The 22,425-nt window shown below is 55.6% G+C and overlaps 1 protein-coding gene across 1 annotated transcript; it reads right to left on the bottom strand.

The window, feature by feature from the left end:
• Positions 1 to 285: 285 nt before the first annotated feature.
• LOC132326850 (cytochrome P450 26B1) lies at positions 286 to 20,646 on the bottom strand. Its single transcript, XM_059845561.1, has 6 exons — positions 19,514 to 20,646; positions 17,405 to 17,629; positions 5,216 to 5,491; positions 4,073 to 4,228; positions 2,048 to 2,329; positions 286 to 702 (listed from the first exon to the last, which is right to left on the bottom strand). Exons 1-6 carry the CDS (start codon positions 19,715 to 19,717, stop codon positions 310 to 312), a joined length of 1,536 nt encoding a protein of 511 aa, XP_059701544.1. The 5' UTR covers positions 19,718 to 20,646; the 3' UTR covers positions 286 to 309.
• Positions 20,647 to 22,425: the final 1,779 nt, after the last annotated feature.

A 22,425-nucleotide genomic window follows, 5' to 3' on the forward strand; every position in this document is an offset into this window, starting at 1 on the left:
GATATTTATATATATATATTTATAATAATTAGATACTGTGTATGGTCGGCCATCCCAGCTCGACTCGGCTTTTGTGGATCTTCCTCCTTCCCGACGAAACAAGACGCCGCCGCCCCGACCTTCTCCGCGTCCCGCGGGAAGAGCAAAACGCTTCCGGCAGCTTCCCTGCTGGAAAAGCAGTCCCGATCCGGAGGTGAGCGCCGTGGAGAAGCTCCTCGTCCCTCTCTCCTCCCCTCCTGTCCATCCCCTCGCCCCCACCCCACCCCTGCCTCCCCCGGCCACCCGTCCCTGGTGCCACCGGCGCGGGCTTTACACGGTGGCCCCCAGCATGGCGTCTGTGCCCGTCAGGATCTCGTTCTGGTTGGAATCCAGTCCGAAGAATTTGACCTTGAGTCCGTCAACCGGGTGGACCACGGGCACCAGGGTGATTCTGGGGAAAGTCCTGGTGGCGAGCTCGAAGCGGCTGGTGCTGGCCAGCTCGATGGCCAGAGCCTTGAGGAAAAGCTTGGCCAGGTGCTTCCCCAGACAGGTCCGTACGCCTCCTCCGAAGGGGAGGTAGTGGAACCTGCCGTCCTTGTCTTCGCTCCGGCCCTGCCCGAAGCGGTCGGGGTCGAAGACGTCCACGTCCTTGAAGACAGGAGCGGTGTCGTGGGTGTCCCGGATGCTGTACATCACGCTCCAGCCCTTGGGGATTTGGAAACCCTGCGGAGAGGTGGGAAGGGTGGAGAAGAGAGCAGAGTGGGTCAATCCTGCTGGAGAGGGAGCGGGAGCAGGGGGATGGGATAAAGGAATTTTGTTTGTGTGGGATGAGGGAATGGTTCGGGTCGGGAGGGACCCTAAACTGAACCTGTCCCACCCTCCTCCATTGCAGGGACACCTCCCACTACCCCAGGGTGCTCCAAGCCCCATCCAGCCATGGACACTTCCAGGGATGTGGCATCCGCAATCCCTGGACAATTTGTGCCAGGCCGCACCACCCTCACAGTTTTCCCTGCTAATTTCCCATTTCTTTTGGGTTTATCCCGCAAATGTGATGCAGATTTAAAGGAAAAACCAGACAGCACAGCACAAAGAGATGAGAATCCTGGCTTTATTCCTCCCTCCACCCCAAGGATTCGTGGGATGATCCATCCATTTATTTGCTCTGTGGTCACTGGCAGGAGCTGCCTACCAGGAACCCCGTGGTGCTGAGCAGGGGAAGCAGCTTCTCCCGTGCCATGCCCCACACTTCAACCAGCCCTTCCCAGAGCATCCCAGAGGATCCCAGAGGATCCCACAGCATCCCACACCCCGCTGCCTGTCAGCACCACACACCCAACACCCACGTCGGGGCCCGGGTGATGAGAAATGGGGTGGATTTATCATCCCCTGAGCACTTTGAAAGGTCTCTGACTCAAACCACTGCATTAGGAGGATTTACAGTGACAAGGCAGCTCCCGAGATTTTGTTTTGCTGGGAGGAAATTCCAGCCATGGTGGTGACTAATCCGCCTGTCATCCGGCAGCCTGGAGATGCCCTTTGCCGTAAACCTTTCCCCTGTCACACCCCAGCTCTGAATCTGGCGTCACTGTCACGAGCTGGGCTTTGGAGCATCACACCCGTCTGCTCTCTGACAGCTCCACGCATCCCTTGCTCCACATCCCATCGCTCCTGGATCTGGAGCAAATCCCATTGCCAGGATCACAGAATTAATTAGGCTGGAAAAGCCTTTGAGATCCTCAAGTTCAAGTTGTGAGCTAACACCACCTCATCCACTAAACCGTGGCACCGAGTGCCACATCCAGGCTTGAACCCCTCCAGGGATGTGACTCCACCACCTCAGCCCATTCCAACGCCCAACCACTCTTTCTGGGAAGAGCTTTTTCCCTAATACCCAGCCCAAACTCCCCTGGTGCAGCTTCAGGCTGCGTCCCTTTGTCCTGCCTCTGCTTGCCTGGGAGAAGGACTTAATTGGGCAGGACTTCATTTCTCCCCTCAGAGGTCTCCTCTAAGCCAGGCTCAAGCAAGCTGGGCTTTTTTGGGGAGCTCAGGGTGCAGCACTACTCACGTCCAGCTCGAAGGTCTGCAGCACCGTCCGGTACCCCCCGGAGATGGGGGTGAAGAGCCGGAGAACCTCCTTGATGACGCAGTCCAGGTACTGGAGGCCGTTGATGTTGTCCAGGCGCAGGGAGCCCTCGCAGATGCAGCCGTTGTGGAGGATCCCTTTGCTCCGCAGCTCCTCCCGCAGCTTCTCCAGCACCCGCGGGTGTTTGAGGAGCTGCATGATCAGGGAGGTGCTGGCGCTGGCCGTGGTGGCGTAGGCAGCGAAGATGAGCTCCAGGGTGCCGTCCTGGAGGGCAGGAGAAAGGGCAGGGTGAGACACGGGGGTGGGGCAGAGGGGATTTTGGGGCTTTAGCTGGTCAGAGTGACTCTGAGACATGTTAGAAACTCCCTTTTCCTAGCTTGGCGCTGGAAGAAGGAGTTAGAGCTTTCCATTTCTCAGTTTTAAGGTTGTTTATTGTATCTTATCGATAACATTTTTTCTTTTGACTCGCTGAGGTCTGCTCAGCAAGACAGTCAGAGGCACTCTGCTTGCCCCCGGGTGGTGTTATTTTTTTATACTAGAAACCGTGTGTACAATATTTACAATTACTTTTTAATACTTATCACTCTTGTTAGACAGTGAGCTTTTACTCTAAACTAATCTAAAAGTGCCAACATCACAGCAGAAGATGGAGGCTAAAAAGAAGGAGAAAGCATGTTCAGCCTTAGATTCTTCTAGTTTGCTTTTTGAACTCTCATTCTAAAAACTTCAAGAAAATCTATTTTTTACTTTGTGATAAATTTGTTATCATTCTATTTAAACTTCTGTGGCTTGTAATTCCAAGGTTGGTAATTGTTTTTTTAAGGGCTAAATCAAAGGCACAGGGGTCCTGGGCTCTGTGCCAAGGTCTCTGAGCCCCCCCGGGCAGGGGCTCGAGCCTTCCAGGGCAGCCAGAGGAATTTCCTGGGTTCTGACAAGGGGCCACCAACCTCAGCAGCTCAAGGTGCCATGGGGTGTTGTCCCCAAAAGATTTCCAGCCTGGCCTCAGAGTCATGGAATGGTTTGGGTTGGATGGAAGTTAAGGATCACCTTGTTCCAACCCCAGGGACACCTCCTGCTGTCCCAGGGTGCTCCAAGCCCTGTCCAACCTGGCCTTGGGTGCTCCCAGGGATGGAGCAGCCACAGACTCTCCCAAAAAACAGCTGCTCCAAAGATTTAGGATGCAAAGAGCCTGAGTGACCTGAGGAAGGATCACATCACAAAGCTGGGAGAGGGAAAAATGGAATGTGGAGGGAGATGGATTCTCCTGGGTGATTTCCCACCCAACAGGATAGATGAGGGAAATCTGGGCCGAGTTTGTGTCCGTTCTCAGTGGCCTTGGACACTTCAGGGATCCAGGGGCAGCCACGGCCTGGTCACGTTTAACTGGAAGGTCACTCCTTGGACAGCCACCACGAGGAGCTTCACACAGAATCTCCGAGGATCAGACAAAAACCCAGGAGATGGCTCAGCCATGACCCTGCTGCAGATAAGAACCTGCTGAGGGTCAGGCTCCTGTGCCCTGCAAAGGAGGCACCAGGAGAAGTGGAAATGTCAGGAGATGCAGCTGACCAAGGCTTCCGTTGTGACCGGGGAGGTTCAGGTTGGATATCAGGAAAAATTTCTTTCCTGGAAGAGGGGCCAAGCGTTGGAAGGGGCTGCCTGGGACAGTGATGGAGTCACCATCCCCGAAAGCATTCAAAAACCGAGTGGATGTGGAATTTTGTGGTATGGTTTAGTGGGGATGGAGGTTGGCCTTGACCACCTTGGATGCCTTTTCCAAGCTTGATGATTCCACGGAATGCTTTGTAGAAAGGGCTGGGCACAACGAGCAAATAAATAAAGCAACTGGTTCGGATCCACCACACCAGGGTCCACCAACGCATCGTGATCCCCCAGCTCTCAGGTCTGCCCCAAAAATTCCTCCTGGGATCATCCCTCACTTTTCCCTTCAGGAAGGCCCTGCCCTGAGCAGAACAATCCCAAGGTGGCCCCAGGGAAGGGCTTTACCTTCAGCTCCTGCATGGTCAGCTCCTTGCCGTGCTCCTTCCCGCTCTCTATCAGGATGTCCAGGGCGTCGGCGTAGTCCTTGCCCTGCGTGTTCTGCAGCTTCTCCTGGATGGCTTTTTCCAGCCCCTTCTGCAGCGTCTCCCGGGCCCGGATTCCCTGTGGAGCAGGAAGCACTCAGACCACGCCACCAGCAGCACCTTGCCCATCCCAGGAGCTGCAGACGTGCTCAGGACAGGTCCGAGCCATAAAAGCAGAGGCTCAAAGAAGGGTGTGAAGATGTTGGAGGTGTCCCCTGGGCAGGAGGAGTAAAGCCGGAGTGGGGGAGATCACAGGAGGAGTAATCAACACCTAGGTGTAAATGACAGGTCTGGGCTGGGAGCTCCTGTCCGGCACCGGTTCACAGCCCCCAGCTCCTCCTGGCATGTATGGAAATCCCTGGGAAAATCGGCTCTCAAAGGAAAGCCCATTCATCCCAAAGAATCCTCTTCCCCAGCAATTTGATCACCTGGTCCCAGTAAAGCAATTCCTACAGGAGTGCAGCTGCTGGGGGCTAACCTGCTGCTGGGAATGATTCCTGGCTCCGAGGGGATGGAATCGTTCCCATGGGCAAACAGCAATAAAAAAATAATGCAGGGATATCAGGAAAAAAATTTCCATATTTTTCCTACCAAAATTCCCCGTGAAAAAAAAAAAAAGTCTGATTTTTGTTATATTTTCATTTTGCATCCTTAATTGAAAAAAACCTGGAATACTCTGGGAATGAGAAGGACCTGTTTTAGTTTTGGGAATTACAAGGATCTGTTTTAGTTTCTGGAATTACCAGGACCTGTTTCACTCCGAGGTCAGGAGGGAATTAAAAGGAGAAGGGTCCCACAAAGCAAAAAAACAGAGCAAAGTGCCAAATGAGGAAAAACACAAATTAAATCTGGGCAAGTCCTGACTATTTCCTGTCATCCAACCACTCCAACCACCAAGGAACATGTTTTCCCCTGCCTTCTCCACTAAGTCAGGAACCGTGGCCCAAAACGGACTCCTTGAGGTCAGAGGATGAGAAATCCCACCGCCAGCGGGGAAAGGCGCGGATTAATCACCGCCCGTTAATTAACCGGCGCTATCAGCCTAGAGAACCCGCCCCAATCTCACCCTCCTGTAGCCGCTGAAGGGCAGATCCACGGGCAGGGAGAAGACGTTCTCCACAAACTGCTGGTAGACCTCGAAGAGGCGGCTGAGCTCCTCGTCGGGGATGCGGAAGCCCAGCAGGACGCGGATGGCCATGCGGAACGTCAGCTTCTGCGCCTCGTGGTACACGTTGATGGGCTCGGGGTCGCTGCTCCAGGCCCGCAGCGTGTCCTTGATCACCAGCTGGATCTTGGGGAGGTAGCTCTCCAGAGCCTCGTGGCTGAAAATCTTGGAGAAAACCTACGGAAAACAGCAAGGAGAGGTTTGTCCGCAGCCCCAGCGCACGCGGTCTTGTCCAAGGTGTCCTACGGGGAGTTGTCACCATTCCAAATTCTTCACCCAGTTCCTAAAAAAGCTGCCAGAAACACCAGCTTTTCCTGAAATTCCCACCACGACCATCACAAGTGACGGGGAATCACGGAGCAAACCAGGGATGGGAGGGATTCCTCCATGTCGTGTGTGGCAGGAGGGACAGAGACACATTTCCGTGTCCAAAGGATGCCAGCTCTGCTGATCCCATGGTTTGGGTGTCACTCGTGCACCTTTTCCACATGGATTCTCCAGAATCCAACACGGACCAACACAAGGGCAAAACACAACTCTCCCAACGGGAAGCACTGACAATTCCTCCCACCTCTCCATCACCTTTTCCTTCTTTTTTTTTTTTTTTTTCATGATGCAAACCGAAGCAAAATAATTATTTTGGAGCCTTTAGGATCTCTGTGGAGTCTGGCTGAACTCCGACAGGGGTTCAGGCGGGGAAGAGCCGCTGCACGTAGGCAGAGGCCGCGATCGCCCTCGGCTCATTTCCTTGGGAAACCAGGGAAAAAAAAAATTCCTGATGTCAGCAGCCAGCGTTAATTTAAGCCCTGCGAGTAAACAGTGAGCAGGACTGGGCCTCCCCAGGTCCCCCACGCTAACGGCTCCTTACTCCAGTTTTTTTCCTCCAATTTGGGCCCGGGCCCGCTCGAGGAGCTCAGCAATGCCAGGAATGTCCCTTCCCGGCACAGCAGCGCTTTCATTCGGCATTCCCGCCGCATCCCTCGCCGAGCGAGGGGGGAAAGTGCTGTTTGTTTATTTTTTATTAACCTACACACACGCACGGGGCAGGACGCACACGCACCGCAGGCCTCCAGGAAAATCCAATTAAACCAGGATTCCAAGGAGGGAGCCGCGCGCCGGAGCCTCCACCGGTGGCCGCTTCCCGGCGGGAATGGAGGCGAGGTGGGGGGGCTGCCAAGTTATCAACCCACCGAGAGGAGCGAAATCAAAGCCGCCCCCTCTTTTCCATGAGCACCGGGCTCGCCGGAGCTGTAAATGTGAGAATTTCCTCCGCAGTCAGCACTCCAAGGGAAAGGTAATATTTTCCTGGCTGCGACCCCTCATTGCTAATGCCCGGCGTTCCCTGGGAGTTTGTTTGGTGAAAAAACACCTCTGTCCCCTCGCAGCTCCGGGCAGGAGCCTCCACAAGAGCCGCTTCACAACGCCCCGGGTGGAGCCCCCAGTAAAACCCAGCGCACGGCGGGCCCGGCGCGGAGCTGCCCGCGGAGCTCCCGGGATGGGAGGATGGATCGGGAAGGGAATCCGAGCCTGGGGACAGGGAGCCATCCCTGGATGGCCGCAAGCAGCCGAGGCATGAATGAATGAATGAGAGGAGGAATCAATGAATGAATGAATGAACAGCAGGGAGCGAGAGCACGGCGAGGGCGCGGGACGGGGCGGCGGCGGCGGCCGCCTCCTGCATCCAGAGCCTGGAAAGGCAGCGGCGTTCAGGCTTTTTCTGCTGGAAAAAGCAGCTGCTCGGGCAGGAAAAGCTGGAGGGGGTAAAGCCGAGACCCTCGGCTGCGTGGAGAAGGTGGGAAGGGAGTGGGGAAGGTGAGAAGGGACAGTTCCTTTGTCCAAGAGCAGGACACCGGGGTTTGATGCAGAGCCAGGATCCGTGAGCTCTTGCACAGGGATGGGACAAGACCACCTGGCAAAGGGACACTGCTGTGTCCCCATCCAGCTCTCACCTGCCCTTCGTCCATGCTGAGCAGCTTGCAATAAGGACAGAGGCTCCCGGTGAATGTCCCGAAACATTCCCCGTGCCTCAGTTTCCCGGCTGGAAGCAGGGCAAATGAGGGGACAACCTCTGCTTTAGGAGCACCGGGTCTGCATCCCAGTGGAGGTGGCCTTTGGGGGCTCCTGGCCTCGTCCTTCCCTGGCATCCCCGGCAGGAAAAGCACCTGGGGACCCCCTGCTCCCTGAAGAAAGAACACAGTCCCAGACGTGCCTCCGGTCCCAGAACAGCTGCCGAGGTGTGGGGGGCTGGATCCACACCCCGGATCAAGCCAGGCTCCCAAGAGGAAAGATCCTGTCCTAAGGATTGGTGTGAGCAGAAGGGGGGGATCCTCTGGAAGAGAAAACCGAACCCCTCCCTATGGGATCAGCACAAACCTGACAAGGGGGAGGTTAAGCGCCGGGGGGTGAGGGGGATTTTGTTCTTTCTCTGCAATTTTTGGGAGGTCTCCTCGTGCCAGGAGGCTCCTCCAGCTGGCTGCTCCCTGGAGCTCCCAAGCACGGCCCGAGCCCCGGCCGCGCTGCTCCGTCCCGGCCGCCGCCGCCGCGCTCGCACCGCCTAATCCCACATGTCAGCAGATCCTTCCCCGGCCAGACACAAGTCTGGATCCCCTTCCAGTCACCTCCAGTTCAACCCTGCATCTTTCCAGTTGATTAAAAAGGAGGAGAAGGCAGCCAACTTTCCCCGACGAACCCCGGCGCGTTCCTAGCCTAAAATTCCTGCGCCCTCTAGTGAAGTCGAGCCGAGCGGCTCGGCTGCTCCAGGAGCGAATCCAGGCAAAGCCGAGGAGAATCAGGGCAAGAAAAAGTTGTTCCAGAGCTGCCAAGAGGCCAAATCGTCTCTAAGCTCAGCTTTGTTAACCCTGAGGTGCCACAGCCCGGCTGTGGTGGCAGCCAGCCACAAGGGCTCGCAGCAGGGCCAGGATTTTTTGGGGATGCTGGAAAGAGTTTTTCCACGTTGGGGTTATGTACCAAAAGAGCCAAATTTGGGAATTTGCTCCATCCAAGGGTGCTTATTTCTAGCTTACACCCACACTGATGGAGACCCCACCACCCAGCGAGCCAGGCTGGAACCTTCCCACTCCACCTCACACGGAAAAAGGATATTTAAGGATTTATGGTTTTCCAAAGGCAGAAGATGCCTTCCCAGTGCCTCAGCTCCAGCTCCACGTGACAGCAAAGTGCCCCCAGCCCCATCCTTAAACCACAGCCAGGGAATCTGAGGGAATTCTGTGAGCTCCAGCAGGGATTCCATGCACGGTTGGGGTGTGGGGGGTCCCTGTTTTCCATGGCTTTCTCCTTCCCACTCCAAGCACCAGCACCAATCCCTGCCTTTGGCCATCCATGATTTCCAGGCCCCTTGCTCCCACCTGGCTCCCAAAAGAGGGAACGGAGCTTTCCATTCCTCCCCTCCAGGAGGAAAACTGAAATTTTGGGACCAGCCACCTGCATCCCATCCAGCCCGGAGCTGCTGGCCTGACCAAAGTGAGGTGGGATGAGCCTGGAAATATTTTCAGGAACCAATTTGGCACCTGCCGGAGGTTTGGCCGACTGGAGACGTCGGGAAGCATCCAAAGCAACATCTCAACCTGGATTCATCCTAATTCCTCCCACATTTCCGAAGACCAGGCTGTGTTTGTCCCAGCCCTGTCCCATCACCACATTACCCTGGATGTCTGCCCCTCTCTGGAGCCCATTCCCATGCTCCAGCGGGATTGGAAACTGGGATATTTTTGGAGGTGGTTCATGGGCGAGAGGCCATCCTGGTACTGGGAGCATGAACAAAGGGAAAACACAGCAAAAAAGTTGGAAAGGCACCACAAAAGGAGAGAAAATTCCAAAAAATCCCATTCCTGCCCGGACACTCTGTTCATAAAAGGTTCGGGCTTTGCACACAGCAAAGAACTGATTCCTTTTCTCCCCCTCATTTTTTTGGAAATGGAGCACATGGAAGGCTCCATCCTGGAGAAATCCAAGCTCTCCTGAACGCTCCAACCTCCAACGGGAGTCTGGGAACAGGAGCTGGAGCCTCCAGGCTAAAAGGAATGAGGTGCCTTTGCCAAAGGCACTTGCACTGAAATTCGAATGATTCTCAAAAAAAAAAAATCAGCTGGAAAAAATGGAAGGATCATTTCAGATCCTCGGGTCATGTCACGATGAACCTTCGAGGGCTGTCCCAACTCCAGCATTTCCAGGCAAGTTCAGAATAAAATTGAGCCCAAGATCTGCATTTCCCCACAACTCAAAAATCTCCACGTTCAAGAATCTCTCCCACAAATCCCCCACACGGCACGGGAGGATTTCAATCCCAAACCCTTTAAGGCCCTGCTTTCAATCCCAAATTTTCAAGGCTGAGAGGTGAAAAGGGCTGTGGGGGAGAGCTAGGACCGAGCAGGATCTGCCTCAGCAGCCCCTCTGCAAAACTGCCAGTCTCCCAAAAATTCCATCCCCAGCAAAATTCCATCAAGAAATTTCAGCTTCTTGGCCAAATTTCTGGGGATACCAAGAGGCACTGGGATTCATCAGCTTGGGAATGCTGCTCCCAGTGTCCTCTCCCTCTTTATTTATGGAGAAAGAGGAGAATAAAATTCACCTTGGGCTCCTCAAGGAGGGAGAGCGATCCCACATGCGCGGATGTCACGGGAAAGAAATGGGAGCTGAGTCCAGAGAAGAGGGATCAGAAAGGTGGGATCAGCCAGCCAGGATCCAGCTGGCAGCCCTGTGGATGGAGCTGTGGGGAAGAAGAACCCCACAAACCCAGCGAGCACGGTCGGAGCTCTCCTTCCTCAGGGAATCCTCAGGAAATCATGGAATGCTTTGGGTTGGAAGAGACCTCGAAGACATAATTCCAACCCCTGGGATGGGCTATCCCGATGGGTGATGGATCACTGCCCGTGGTGTGGGCATGAAGGATTCTCTGGAGACAAGGAGGAGGAGAACAGCTTTCCCAGGGAAGCAGTGGAAGTGAAATTTCAGGAGGAAAAATCCCAGTTTTAACTGAGCTGATGGGTTTTCCTGGAGAGAGGACAGAAGGGAAGGATCCCTACGGATTTAAGTAACCCAGAGCAGGATTCTCCTAAAGACAAAGCCAGACTTAAAAATAAACCAGTCCTCAGTCCTGCCAAGAATTCCAGAAAACGGGAACAGAGCAGAGCAAGAGGTGGCCACACTCGGGAGGGGATGAGTGAGAAATTCCCAGTCCATGGTGCAGCCACTCCATCCCAAAGGAATAAAAACCCCTTCCAGAGCATGCACAGTCTCGTGGCAGGAATGAGGGGAAAAAAGCTTGGAAAAGGGATTCCTCCAAGGAAATCCTGAGGATTGCAAGGCCTCCGTGGGATGAGCGAACACCTGAGGAGCTCCTGCAGGCCAGGCGAGGATTAAAGCTCCTCCAGGGAGGAGGGGACAGGGGCTGAGGTGACCCCACAAGGTGATCCCAGCTCAAGGCCACCCTACAAGGAGAAGGAAACTGGAGAACCAGCAGGTGAGAGAGATTTCATGGGAAAAATTCCACCTGGGAAGGGATGGAGAGCTCTGTTACCACCAGAGGGATAAATGGAATATCACAAAGCACAACTGAGGGAGTTCCTTGAGCTGCTTGGGAGGATGGATGGAAAAAACAAAGGGACCACGGTGCAGGATGGATCCTGACACCCTGACATCCCCGGGATTCGCTCCCCATCCCTCTGGAAGTGGAGCCTGGATTGCAGCTCCACCCAGCTGCTGCCCAAGGAGGGGCTTCACCTTCTCCATGCCTCCCAAGACACCCAAAACCTCCCACCCTGGAAGGCGGAAAATCCAAATTTGGGGATCCCCGGGTATCCCACAGCCACAATCCTGCTCCAGCACAGCGGGCTCGGAGCTCGTGGGGAGTTCTGGGCTGGAAGGCACCATGAAATCCCCCAAAATTTGGGTTTTAGCCAGGAGCTCCTCCATTTGGCTGGTTTTTTTTTTTAATCCCTTGGATTTACACCCTTGGGGATGAGAGCACTGCTTGGTCTAAAGTCAAGGAGCCAACCCAGCCCGGGAATTCTTCCCCCAGAACGCGAGCAGGAGCCATCCTCCATCCATGGAAGGTTTTCCCTGCTCCAGAGGTGTTTGCCCATGGATTAAAGTTCCCAGGGCACGGAGAAGGGGCTGGAGCTGATGGCAGCTGGAATTGAGCCTGTTTGCTATAATTTTGGGAGCTGGCCCTGACAGATTGGGATGGTTTCTTTTCCACCATGGAATAGGCTGGGAGAGTTGGATAGACATGGAGAAAAAAAAATCCTAAAAACCCTAAAAAACCCCAACCCTTTTAACAACCTCCATCCAGGTTTTTTGTAGGAAAAGCTCCACTCCTCCACCTCCCATCGCTCCTTCCTCCTGCAGCCCTCTCCCCCATCCCGATCCCGATCCTTCCCTCCCCCCAGCCCAGCCCACGGCAGCTGGTTTATATTTGCCTGTAAATTTATGGCCCCTTTTGTGTTCTTAATCCCCTCGCAAACGATATGAAAGCCTCGGACCTTTCCTCTCGGTGCTAATGAGCTCAACACTTGCGTGCCTCGGAGGCAGAGCATTAATTGCGGTGTGTTAATGAGCGATGGGGCTTTGGACGCTGAGACAAACCAGGGCTGCCCCTCCGCCCCACTCCCTGCTGCTCCCTCCTGGAATCCCGGGATGTCTCCCCAGTCCCCAGCAATCCCAAGGATTGCTTTTGTTTTATTCCATCTTGGCCTTTTCAAATTTTTTTTTAATTTTTTTTTTTTTTTAATTTTTTTTTTTTTTTTTTTTTTTTTTTTTTTTTTTTGGAGCTGGCTGTGTCTATTTTGGGATGGCTCTGTTGGAAGATGAGTCCGGAGGTCTCCTGCCAAGCTGGATGATCCTGAGGAAAGTCTGATCCCACCTTTCCCTGCAGATCCCGGGAATCTCCTTCCTGGCCCTGGGCGCTGCTCGGACTTGTCCTAAGCCCTAAAGGCCACATCCTGATCATTCCCAATTCCCATTTCCTTCTCCACCAGGATCCCTTGCTGGCACAGGCGTGCTGAATTCCAGCTTCCTGCTGGAATTAGATCCCATAAAAGCAGAGGCTGCAGGATCCCTAAGATCAGGTTTGTTCTGCCCTCATTACACTCCTTTCACCCCAGAATCAACATTCCCAAAATCTGGGGGTTTCCGGGTGGAAATGGGAATGGAAGGGGTCGACAAGGACAAGATGGGATTGGATGGGACAAGGATGGAGGGAAGAGCCAGGGTGGGACAAGAGCAGGATGGGGAGACCCCCAGAGCAGGGATCAGGAGCTGGAATGATCCCACCAACCCTTCCCAGGGAGCTCCAGCAGGAGAGCAGGAGCTCCAATCCCAAGGGATGACATTCATCCATCATGGGGCAGGCAGGGACAGGGATCTGCCACCCAAAACCTGGAGCAAAGACCCTGCTCAGCTGCCAGGGTCACTCCTGTGAGGAACCTGGAGGAGATTCCAGACAAAAATTCCACTGTGGAGCTCCGGCTCCAGCAGGGGTGGCCCAGATCCTTCTCCAAGATCAACACAAACTCCGTGATCCTTCAGCAGGAGCAGCCCGGCCGGGATGAATATCCCAGAGAAGTGGGAGAGGAGTTTGGAGCTGCTGTTGTTCATTCCTTGTGAACTGCTCTGGTCACCCAGCTCTGTCCGAGGCCAAGGCCGGAGCCAGCACCGGGGACATCTGCAAGGAAGCCATTCCATGGGGCAGGAATTTTCCCTGTTCCCAGCCCCACATCCCTGCTCCAGGCTGACTCCAAACCCTCTCAGTAACTGGAGAGTTCATTTCCCAAAACAGGGAGGTTTTCCTCAATTCATAGGAATTTTCAGTGCCAGTGACACCTGCAGTGAAGGCATTCCCTGCTGCAGGAATTCCCTGTTCCCAGCCTTCCATCCCTGCCCCAAGCTGATTCCATATCCTGCAATTCCCGAGTTCATCTCCCAAACCAGGGAGGTTTCCTCTGATTTATAGGAATTTTGGCAGCCTCCTGGAGGGGAAATTTGATAAATTTGGGATGGGAAAAAGCTTCCATAGGGTTAGGATTGGGATTAGACCACCTGCATCCCAGAATCCTTTACCGACACCTACAGGATCAACACTTCTGGTTATCCTACATGGAATGGGATAACAAATCCATAAAGATCCCGAAAAACAGCTGGGACATGGAAACAGGAAAGAGAGAAGAGCTCCAACACCTGAATCATCCCACCTATCCCTGATCCCATCCAAGTGTCCTCCAGCGGATCCAGTGGGAATTCTGTGATCCCGGAATTCCACCGAGGAGCTGAAATTCCTTGGAAAGCTGCAGCGAGCAGCTGATCCCTGGCAGGATCCCAGAACCCTCCTGCAGGAACATGTTGGGTTTGGAGCTCATCTCCACATCCCAGTGACAATCTGGAGACCACGGATCGCCTGCCAGGGAACGCTGGGAGAGGAGCTGCTGGAAATAAACGCAGCTCCGTGGGGGTTGGGAAGATGGGGGGGATTGATGGCCATGGACAAGAGCTGGAGATGGCCCCGAGGGCTTGGAAGGGCAGCAGAGGTGGGTTCCACGCTCTGCTTTTCCTCATCCTGCGCCAGGTGAGGAATTCCATGCCAGTTTTTGGCAGGATCGGGGAATTGGGAAGGGACAAGCGAAGGCTCGAGCTCAGAGATGAAGCAAAACCCAGAATCCGAGAGGTCACGGAGCAGCAGGAAACCCCAGAAGGCTTTGAGCTGGATCATCACCCACCAAAGAGATTTCCCAGGAAATCCCCTCTCCACGGAGCTTCCAACCGCTCCAAATCTTTCCGTGAACCTCTCAAGAGCAGCGCCCTCACTGCGGAAATTGGGGAATCCCATGGAAAATTCTGCTGTTTCCAAGTCCTTCCCTTGGTTCCCTGGCGGGTCAAGAGGAGAATTCAGGCTCGGTTTAAGTTTTAAGCTCGCCCTAGGTCCAAGTCGTTTCTCCTGAGAGCTCTCGGAGTTTCAGGGTGGGGAGAGATGGAAGCTGGAGCCGTGGAAGAACAAAAACTCGGGATTAACCAGCTCCGGAGAGGCCACGCCTGAAGGAAGGAGCCTTAATCTGCTCCTTGGAATCTTGATAAGAGCAAAATAATCGATTTTCACCTCATTAGAGGCAGGCTCAGCTTATCTCCGAGTGCAGCTCGGGGATGGGTTTTTAGGGAGAGGAGGATTCCCTAAATCGGGATCAGCCTGGACTGGGTGGGGTGGGAGGTGCTGGGCTCCCAAAAGCGGCGATTAGCAGGAGATGGAGGGAAGAAATGAGGCTGAAACTCCTGAATTCCAGAGCTGGGCTCAATCTCCAGCTGATGAAAGGGACAACTTCAAAAAGAATTAACCCCCAGAGTGTCCCAGATCCCAGGAAAAGGGTTTGTGGGAGCTCGGGGAGCACCAAGGAGTGGGAGAAGGAGCTGGGGTTGTCCTGGGACAGGGTTTTGTTGGAATACCTGAGCTCGGGAGGCTTTTGGCCACCCCTGATGCAGGAATTAGGATTTAAGAGTTAATTGGGATTTAGGAATTAATTAGGAATTAGGATCCTTGCCGGCTTGGAATCACAAGTGATGCCAAAAATCATGGAATTGTGGGATGGTTTGAGTTGGAAGGGACCTTGAAGGTCATAAATTCCACTCCCTGTCACGGCCAGGGACAGCTCCCAGGGTGCTCCAAATCCCATCCCAGCCTGGCCTTGGGACTGCCAGGGATCCAGGGGCAGCCACAGCAAACCTGGGAATTCCAGCCCAGCCCCTGCCCACCCTCCCAGGGCACAATTCCTCCCTAACATCCAACATCCGCTCAGGATGCAGAAGGCGTTTTGAGGAGCACAGTGGAGACCTTTAGGATGGAGAACATTCCGAAAGCTTTGGGCTTCAGAGTTTAGGGTTGGCCACGTGGTTTTTCCCAGAGGGAAAAACCCGGGAGTGAGAACACCAGGAAGAGCCATGGAGGAGAGAGGAAACCTCTGCTGGGTCTGTGTCCAGCCCAGCCCTGGTGCCAATCCCAAACCCACCAGGATCCCACAGAGGTCAGGCCTCCCTTTTCCATGACCCCACAACCCACAGTCCCCTGGGCCCGCTCCCGAGGCCGGAATTCCGTGGTTTTATCCGGGCCAGCAAAGGCCACTTTAGATGAGCAAAAAGAATAATCCAGAGGTGCAGGAGGGTGAAAGGAGCAGGGAATGGGCACCTGCAGATCTCTGCCTGATCCTGCTTAACCCTCCTTGGATAGGGAATAAACCCTCCCTGGATAGGGAATGAACCTGCCCTGGACAGGGAATAAAACCTGTCCTAGATAGGGAATAAAACCTGCCCTGGACAGGGAATAATCCAATTTTCCCCCTGGATGGAGGCAGCCCCATCACCACCCCCTTGGTAGGAGAAACATCTCCATTTTTACGGGAAAGCCCCAGAATCGGAGGGGCTGAGCTGGTCCTGGTTTGGGGCAGGGACAGGCACGGCTTTTTCTGTGGTGTCACTCCTCAGCTGTGACTAACGGGTGCCATGTGCTCTTTGTTTTCCCGTCATCTCCCCCAGGAGAAAAGAGAGAAGGAATTTTGGGAGGTTTGGAAGGGATTTTACAAAAACCCTCCAAAATAGGAAGCGCTGCTGGAGCAGGGACCCAGCCCTGGGGCAGGGATGGCCTCGTGTCCCCAACAGTGTCACCAGTGCTGGGGCCGGGGGAGACGACACCTCCCCCTTCATCCCAAACCATTCCCAGCCCAGATCCAGCTGGGAATGAGCCCATGGGGTGTGACAGCCACGCCACCACTGCCACCAGCCCTGCAGCAGGGGGGACACGGGGACTGTCCCCACCTCTGCTGGGCTTCAGCATCCCCAAACCAGGCTGGGGCTCTGAGGGGGGTGACACAAAAGGGTCCCAGCACCCCAAACCAGCTGTCCTGGGGGTTCTAAGGGGGGGTGTCACCTCTGGGGGACACAACAGGGACTCGGCACCCCCAAACTGGATGCCTTGGGGGTGTCACCTCAGGGTGACACAAAAGGGTCTCAGCACCCCCAAACCAGGCTGGGGCTCTGAGGGGGGTGACACAAAAGGGTCCCGGCACCCCAAACAAGGCTGGGGCTCTGAGGGGGGGGGGGGTTGTCACCTCTGGGGGACACAAAAGGGTCCCAGCACCCCAAACCAGGCTGGGGCTCTGAGTTGGGGGGGTTGTCACCTCTGGGGGACACAAAAGGGTCCCAGCATCCCCAAACCAGGCTGGGGCTCAGAGGGGGGGAGACATCACTTCAGGGGGTCACAAGCACCCCCAAACTGCCTGCCCTGGGGACTCTAAGGTGACACAAGAGGGTCCCAGCACCCCCAAACCAGCTGCCCTGGGGGTGTCACCTCAGGGGGACACAAGGGTCCCAGCCCCCCAAACCAGGCTGATCTGGGGGTTCTGAGGTCAGTGTCACCTCAGGGTGACAAAAAAAGGTCTCAGGCCCCTCAAACCACCGCTTGACCCCAGAACACCCCACCCCACATCCCAAATTCCCTGAAATCCCAGGAAGTTCTCAGCACCACCCGCTCCACCCAAAGCCCCTCGGGGTGTCCCTGCAGATCGGGTGGGGGGGGGGTCACAATCCGTGGGGAGGGGTCACAATCCCCGGGGTCCCCCCCCTCCTTGTGCCACACCGCCCTTTTAGGAGCCCTCCCCGCCGCCCCTGTCACGCGTGTCCCCATCGCGGGGGCTCTGGGCGACACGAGTGTCCCCCCCGCAGCCCACCCCATCCCGAGCCACCTTGAAATTCCTCAAGGGATCAGCGCGCCCCGGGGGGAAAGGGGAGAAAAAAGGGAATAAAATGAAAGAGAGCAGGGAAAAAAGGAAAGGGGAAGGAAAAACGGGCGTGGGGAAGGAAAGGGGAAGGAAAGGAGGGGGGGAAAAGGAAAAGGGGAGGAAAAATGGGGGGAAGGAAAAGAGGGGGAAAAATGGGAAGGGGAGGAAAGGAAAGGGAAAAAAGTGAAAGGGGAAGGAAAGAAGGAGGGAAAAAAAGAAAGGGAGAGGAAAGTAAGGGGAAAAAAGGAAAGAGGAAGGAAAAACGGGAGGAAAAGAGGAAAAGGGAAGGAAAGGAGGGGAAAAAAGCAGCGACACCGACCTTCCTCTTGTGGCGGTGGATGTCGCCGATGGAGTTGGCCACGGTGTTGGGGCCCAGCAGCATCCGCGTGCTCCGCGGCCACTCGGTGCTCACCAGGTGGTGCTCCCCCATCAAGATCTTGCGCACGTTCTCCGCGCCCGTCACCCGCACCAGCGGCCGCCCCAGCAAGTGCGTCTTGAACACGTTCCCGTACTTCTCCCGCCGCGAGGACTGGAAGCAGGAGCCCTGCGGGGGTGCCGTGGGGTTGGGATGGGACGGGCGGGAATTGGGGCAGAGTTTTGGGAGGATTGGGGTCACCCCGCGTCCAGCCCGCCAGCTCTCCCCGCAGCCCGGCGGGGGTCGGTGCCTTCCTTCCCCCCTTCCTCCTCCTCCCTTTTACTTCTCCCTTTGCCTCCCCTGTCACTTTTAAACAGATTCCTAATTTTCCTCCTTTCCCCCCTTTTTTTCCCCTCCTTCACACCCTCCCCCTTTTTCCCCCCTCGCTTTTCGTCTCTTTTTTTTTTTTTTCCTCTTTTTCTCCCCTCCCTCCTCGCTCAGGCTGATTTTACTCGAGAAAGGCAGCGCTTTGCCTAAGTAAATCTCCAGATTTCAGGGACTTTAATAACTTTCCCACATGCTCCAGGGGCTTTTGTCGGCGGAGAGGCGGCCGGAGCCGCAGCAATAGCGGGGGGGTCCCCCCAAAAAAACCCCCCTGGCGAGCGGGGAGAGGCGCTGCGAGCGCCGCGGCCGCGCCGCCGGGCTGGGAGCGCGGGTGTTTATTTTGAAACAAAAGCGCGGTTGTGAGGTTCAGATGTTCAGGTGACCCTGTTTCTTGATCTGCGTAAATATAATTAAAGTCCTTTTTGTGGCATTAATAAAGAGTTATTTGTACACCATTTCCAGGGCAGCACAAAGAGCACCTTTATGCGGCACAAGTTGCGAATGGAGTCCAATTTATACAAAATTTTTGTATTTTTAGCCCTGGACTCTGTTTGGACGGAGCCTGTGGAAAAGCGAGAACCCTTTTCTGGTCCCCCTGTAAAAATCTGATAAATTTCTTTAAAAAATAAAGCCCTATTGAGAGCGTGCCGTTAACCCCTTCGGCGCCGGGGGCGGCCGGCGGAGCGGGGCCGCCGTGCCGGGGCTTCCCCGGCGGTGGCGGCGGCGGGAGGGGGGGGACACCGGGGGACGCCGCCGCTGTCCCCGCCGGGACCGGGCTGTCCTGCCCCGCCGCCGGCTGCGGCGATGAAGGGCGGGAGCATCCTCCTTTGATTATTATAATTAATTTTTTTTTTCTTTCTTTTCGCTGCTGGGAGGAGAGAAGGGGAAACCCTGGCGCGGCTTCGCCTCGGGGGTTCCCTCCCGGGATGCTGCGAGCCCCGGGGCGCCCCGAGCCCGGCCCGCGGCTCCCCCCGGAGCCGAGCACCCCCCGGCCACCTCCTGCCTCTCCTCCTGTGGGATTTTTTCCCCTTTCCCCCCGATTTTTTGGCAGCCGCCCCGCGGCGCGGGGGGATCCCGCTCCGCCCGCCGCTGTTGGGCGTTTAGCGAGGTTAATCCCGGGTTAATCTCCCGATTACCTCGGCGGGCTTCCCCCGCCGCGGGAGCCGGGCCGGGAGCAGCGCCGGGAGCGCGGAAGGGACGGGACGGAGCCGCGGCTCGGGGGGGACGCGAGCGGCGGAGCCCCCGCATCCACCCCGGGCCGCCTCCGCCCGCGGCTCCGGCGCTACGGATTTCGGGTTTTGGCAAGAATTGCGGCTGAGGAGGGGAGGAGGAGGAGGAGAAGGGGGTGGGCAGCGCGAGGGCGATGCCGAGCCCGGGCAGCCCCCGGCGGGGCAGCCCCGCCGAGCCCGGCCGGGAGCAGCCCAGCCCGGCCGCGCTCCCGCGGTGCCCCCGCGGCCGCCGCCGCTCTCCCGGCTCCGGCTCTGCCTCCCCGGCTCGCCGAGAAGCCGCATGATGCAATCGGAAGGGAAAGAAGACCGGGGGAGAAAAAAATACAGCGAGAAAAAGCCCTAAAAAGACCCTAAAAAAATACCGAGCCAAGGGAAGAAGAAAAAAAAAAAAAAAAAAAACAGCCAAAAAACCAAGCGGTCCCAAGCCCGGTTCCAGCGAGGAGCAGGGAATCCTCCTTACCTGCAGCAGCCAGTGGAAGGTCTCTCCGATTAAAGGGAATCCCATGGAGCCTTTGGGGATTGGTAGCTTGCAGGTTTTGTCGCGGGTGGCAGCCCAGCGGAGCTGCCACAGCTGTTGGGACACGGCCAGCAGCAAAGTCAGTGACACCAAGCACGCGGCGAGGGTAGCCAGTGCCGAGACGAGATCAAAACTTGCAAAAAGCATATTTGGAAAGAAGGGAGGAGGAGGAGGGTGGGGAGAGAAACAGCCCCTTGACAGGCACCACGCTCGCACCCACACACACGCGCGGAGAGACGGCGAGTGCGGAGCGCCCGCTCGGCGCTGCTTGGGGGGTCCTGGGGCGAGGGGGGCCCCGGCTCGCCCCCCTCTGCGCTGGCAGGTTGGGGAAGCGGCGAGGGGAAAGAGGGGGGAAGGAGGAAAAATTAAAAAAAAAAAAAAAAAGAAAAAGAAATAGGGGGGAAAAAAAAAGCTGTGGTGGCTGTGCCCCTCGCTGCGAAGTTTGGGCTTGTTTGGGGTAAACTTGACAGAGTGACACGGAGAAAAAGCACCACGCGCGCACGGAGAGAGGGGAAAAGGGGGGAAAAAGAGGACAAGCAGCGCCCCCCCCCAAAAAAATGGGGTGGGGGTGATGAGGAGGGAAAAAGGCGAGGGAAAAAAATTAGCAAAAATAAAAAAGAAGAAAAAAAGGAAAAAAAGAAAAACCTTGGAGTGGCGGAAAAAAAAAAAAAAAAAGACCCCAAAAAGTCCAACTGCAGATGCTCTGGCTCTCGCTCGCCTGCAAGGCAAAGCCACACACACCAGAAGGAGGGGGGAAAAAAAGGAAGAAGTAAAAAAGAAAAAGAAGAAAAAAGGGGGGAAAAGGGGGAAAAAGGGGGGGAAAAAAGGAGCGAGGTTTAAAAAAAAAAAGTTCAAAAAAATCTTAAAATAATTCAGCCACGAGCTGGAGAGATGGAAGAATTAAATAGCTGTATATATGTATCTACACACACGCAGCGAGCCGGTTCGGTTTATAGCTCTATCTCTACATATATATAAATATCTCCCTATAAATACAGATCTCTCGCGACGCCGCTTATTTGGGAGCCCCAGACTTTTCACCAGACTTCTGTAAGGAGGAGGAAGGCAAAGGAGGAGAGGAGGAAAAAAAAAAAAAAAAAAAAGGAAAAAAAAAAAAAAAAAAAAGAGGGAGGCAGGGCTGCTGGGCAAAGCCCCTCTGCACTGTTCGCTTTGAGGCAAAAGAAAGTCAAATGTGTGTTTATATAGAGGCGGGGAAGCCGGGGCTGGGCCGGCCGCCAGCGCCGCTGCTCCCCCCGCGCCCCCACCCGCACTTCAGAGGCTCGGGGGGGCCGGGCCGGCCCGGGGGACGCGGCGCTGGAGCGTGCGAGCCCTGGCGCGGAGCCCGCGGCTCGGTCACGCCGCTCTGCTCGGCCTCATCCTCCTCCTCCTGCTGCTCTTTCTCCTCCTCTTCTCCTCCTCCTCCTCCTCCCGCTGCCGCCGCTGCTCCTTCGCCGCCGCCGGCCTGCGGAGAGACGAGCGCGGCTCAGCCCCGCCGGACCCCCCCCGACCCCCGCCCGCCTTAACCCTTGGAGAGGAGCTGCGGGCACCGGGAGCCTTCCCCCGCCGCCCTCAGCCCCCGCAGGGACCCCCCGGGCGAGGGTCCCCCCGATATTTAATCCGGGATTGTCTCCTCGGTGTTGGACCCGAGATCGCGCTCCCCTCCTGCATTTGATCCACTTGGGGTTGGCCCCCCGATATTCAATCCTTGGTCCTTCTCCCCTTGCCACAACCCCCCCACCCCACCCCCCCCGTGATCGTCCCCCCGATATTTAATCCTTCACCGCTCCCCCCTTGACAGAACCCCCCCCATTTTATCCTTAATTTGCCCCCCCAATATTTAATCCTTGATTCCCCCCCCCACAATATTTCAATATTTAACCCTCGATCATTTTCTCCTGGCAAAAATCCCCCCCTTGATCGTACCCCCCTCGCCACAACCCCAGGATTTAATCCTTGGTTGTTTCCCCTATATCAGGGTCCCCCAATATTTAATCATTGATTGCCCCCCACAATATTTAATCATTGATTGCCCCCCCCAATATTTAACCCTCGATCATTTTACCCTGGCAATTCCCCCCTCCCCAATTTAACCCCTTCGTGGTTCCCCCCTCACCACAAACCCCCCAATATTTAACCCTGACTCCCCTCGTGATGATCCCCCCCAAATTTAACCCTCAGTCATTTCCCCCGATGTTTAATCCCTGATATCCCCCCCATATTTACCCCTTCACGACTTTCCCTCTCCCCCATATTTATGCCCCAATTTCCCCCCCATATTTAACCCTTAACACTTCCCCCGGCAAAAATTTCTTCCCCCAACCAATTCCCCCTTTTCAGTGACCCTCCCACCAACTCATCCCCTAATTATTATCCCCTGTCCGTGATTTCCCTCTCTGCCCCCACCCAGGCACAGATTTACCCCCAAACCTGACATTAATTCACCCCAATCACTGATTTTTTTCCCCTCCTCAATAATTTCTCCCTGGCTATTGATGTTCCCCTTCCATAATTTCCTCCTGGCAATAATTTCCCTCCCCCTTCGATGATCCTGACACACCCCCCCCCCCCCCCCTTTTCCCATTATTTCCCAGATTTCCCCCATTACAGAGCTGCCCCCACCAGGATCTGCCTCCTTGCACTGACCCCACCCCCTCCCCCACAATTATTTCCCCCCTTCCATTAATCCTAAACACCCTCCCCTAATTACCAGCCGTAATTAACCTCGCAATGGTTTCCTCAGTGCCCCCACCACATTTGGGGGTCTTGCTCTATTTTATTTTATTGGAGGGGGGATTTTCCTGCTCCCCCTCCCCAGAGCTTCCCAGGCCAGGCTGGGTGACGCCGCTTTTCCCAGG

The sequence above is a fragment of the Haemorhous mexicanus genome, chromosome 4 (assembly GCF_027477595.1).
Source record: "Haemorhous mexicanus isolate bHaeMex1 chromosome 4, bHaeMex1.pri, whole genome shotgun sequence".
NCBI lineage: Eukaryota > Metazoa > Chordata > Aves > Passeriformes > Fringillidae > Haemorhous > Haemorhous mexicanus.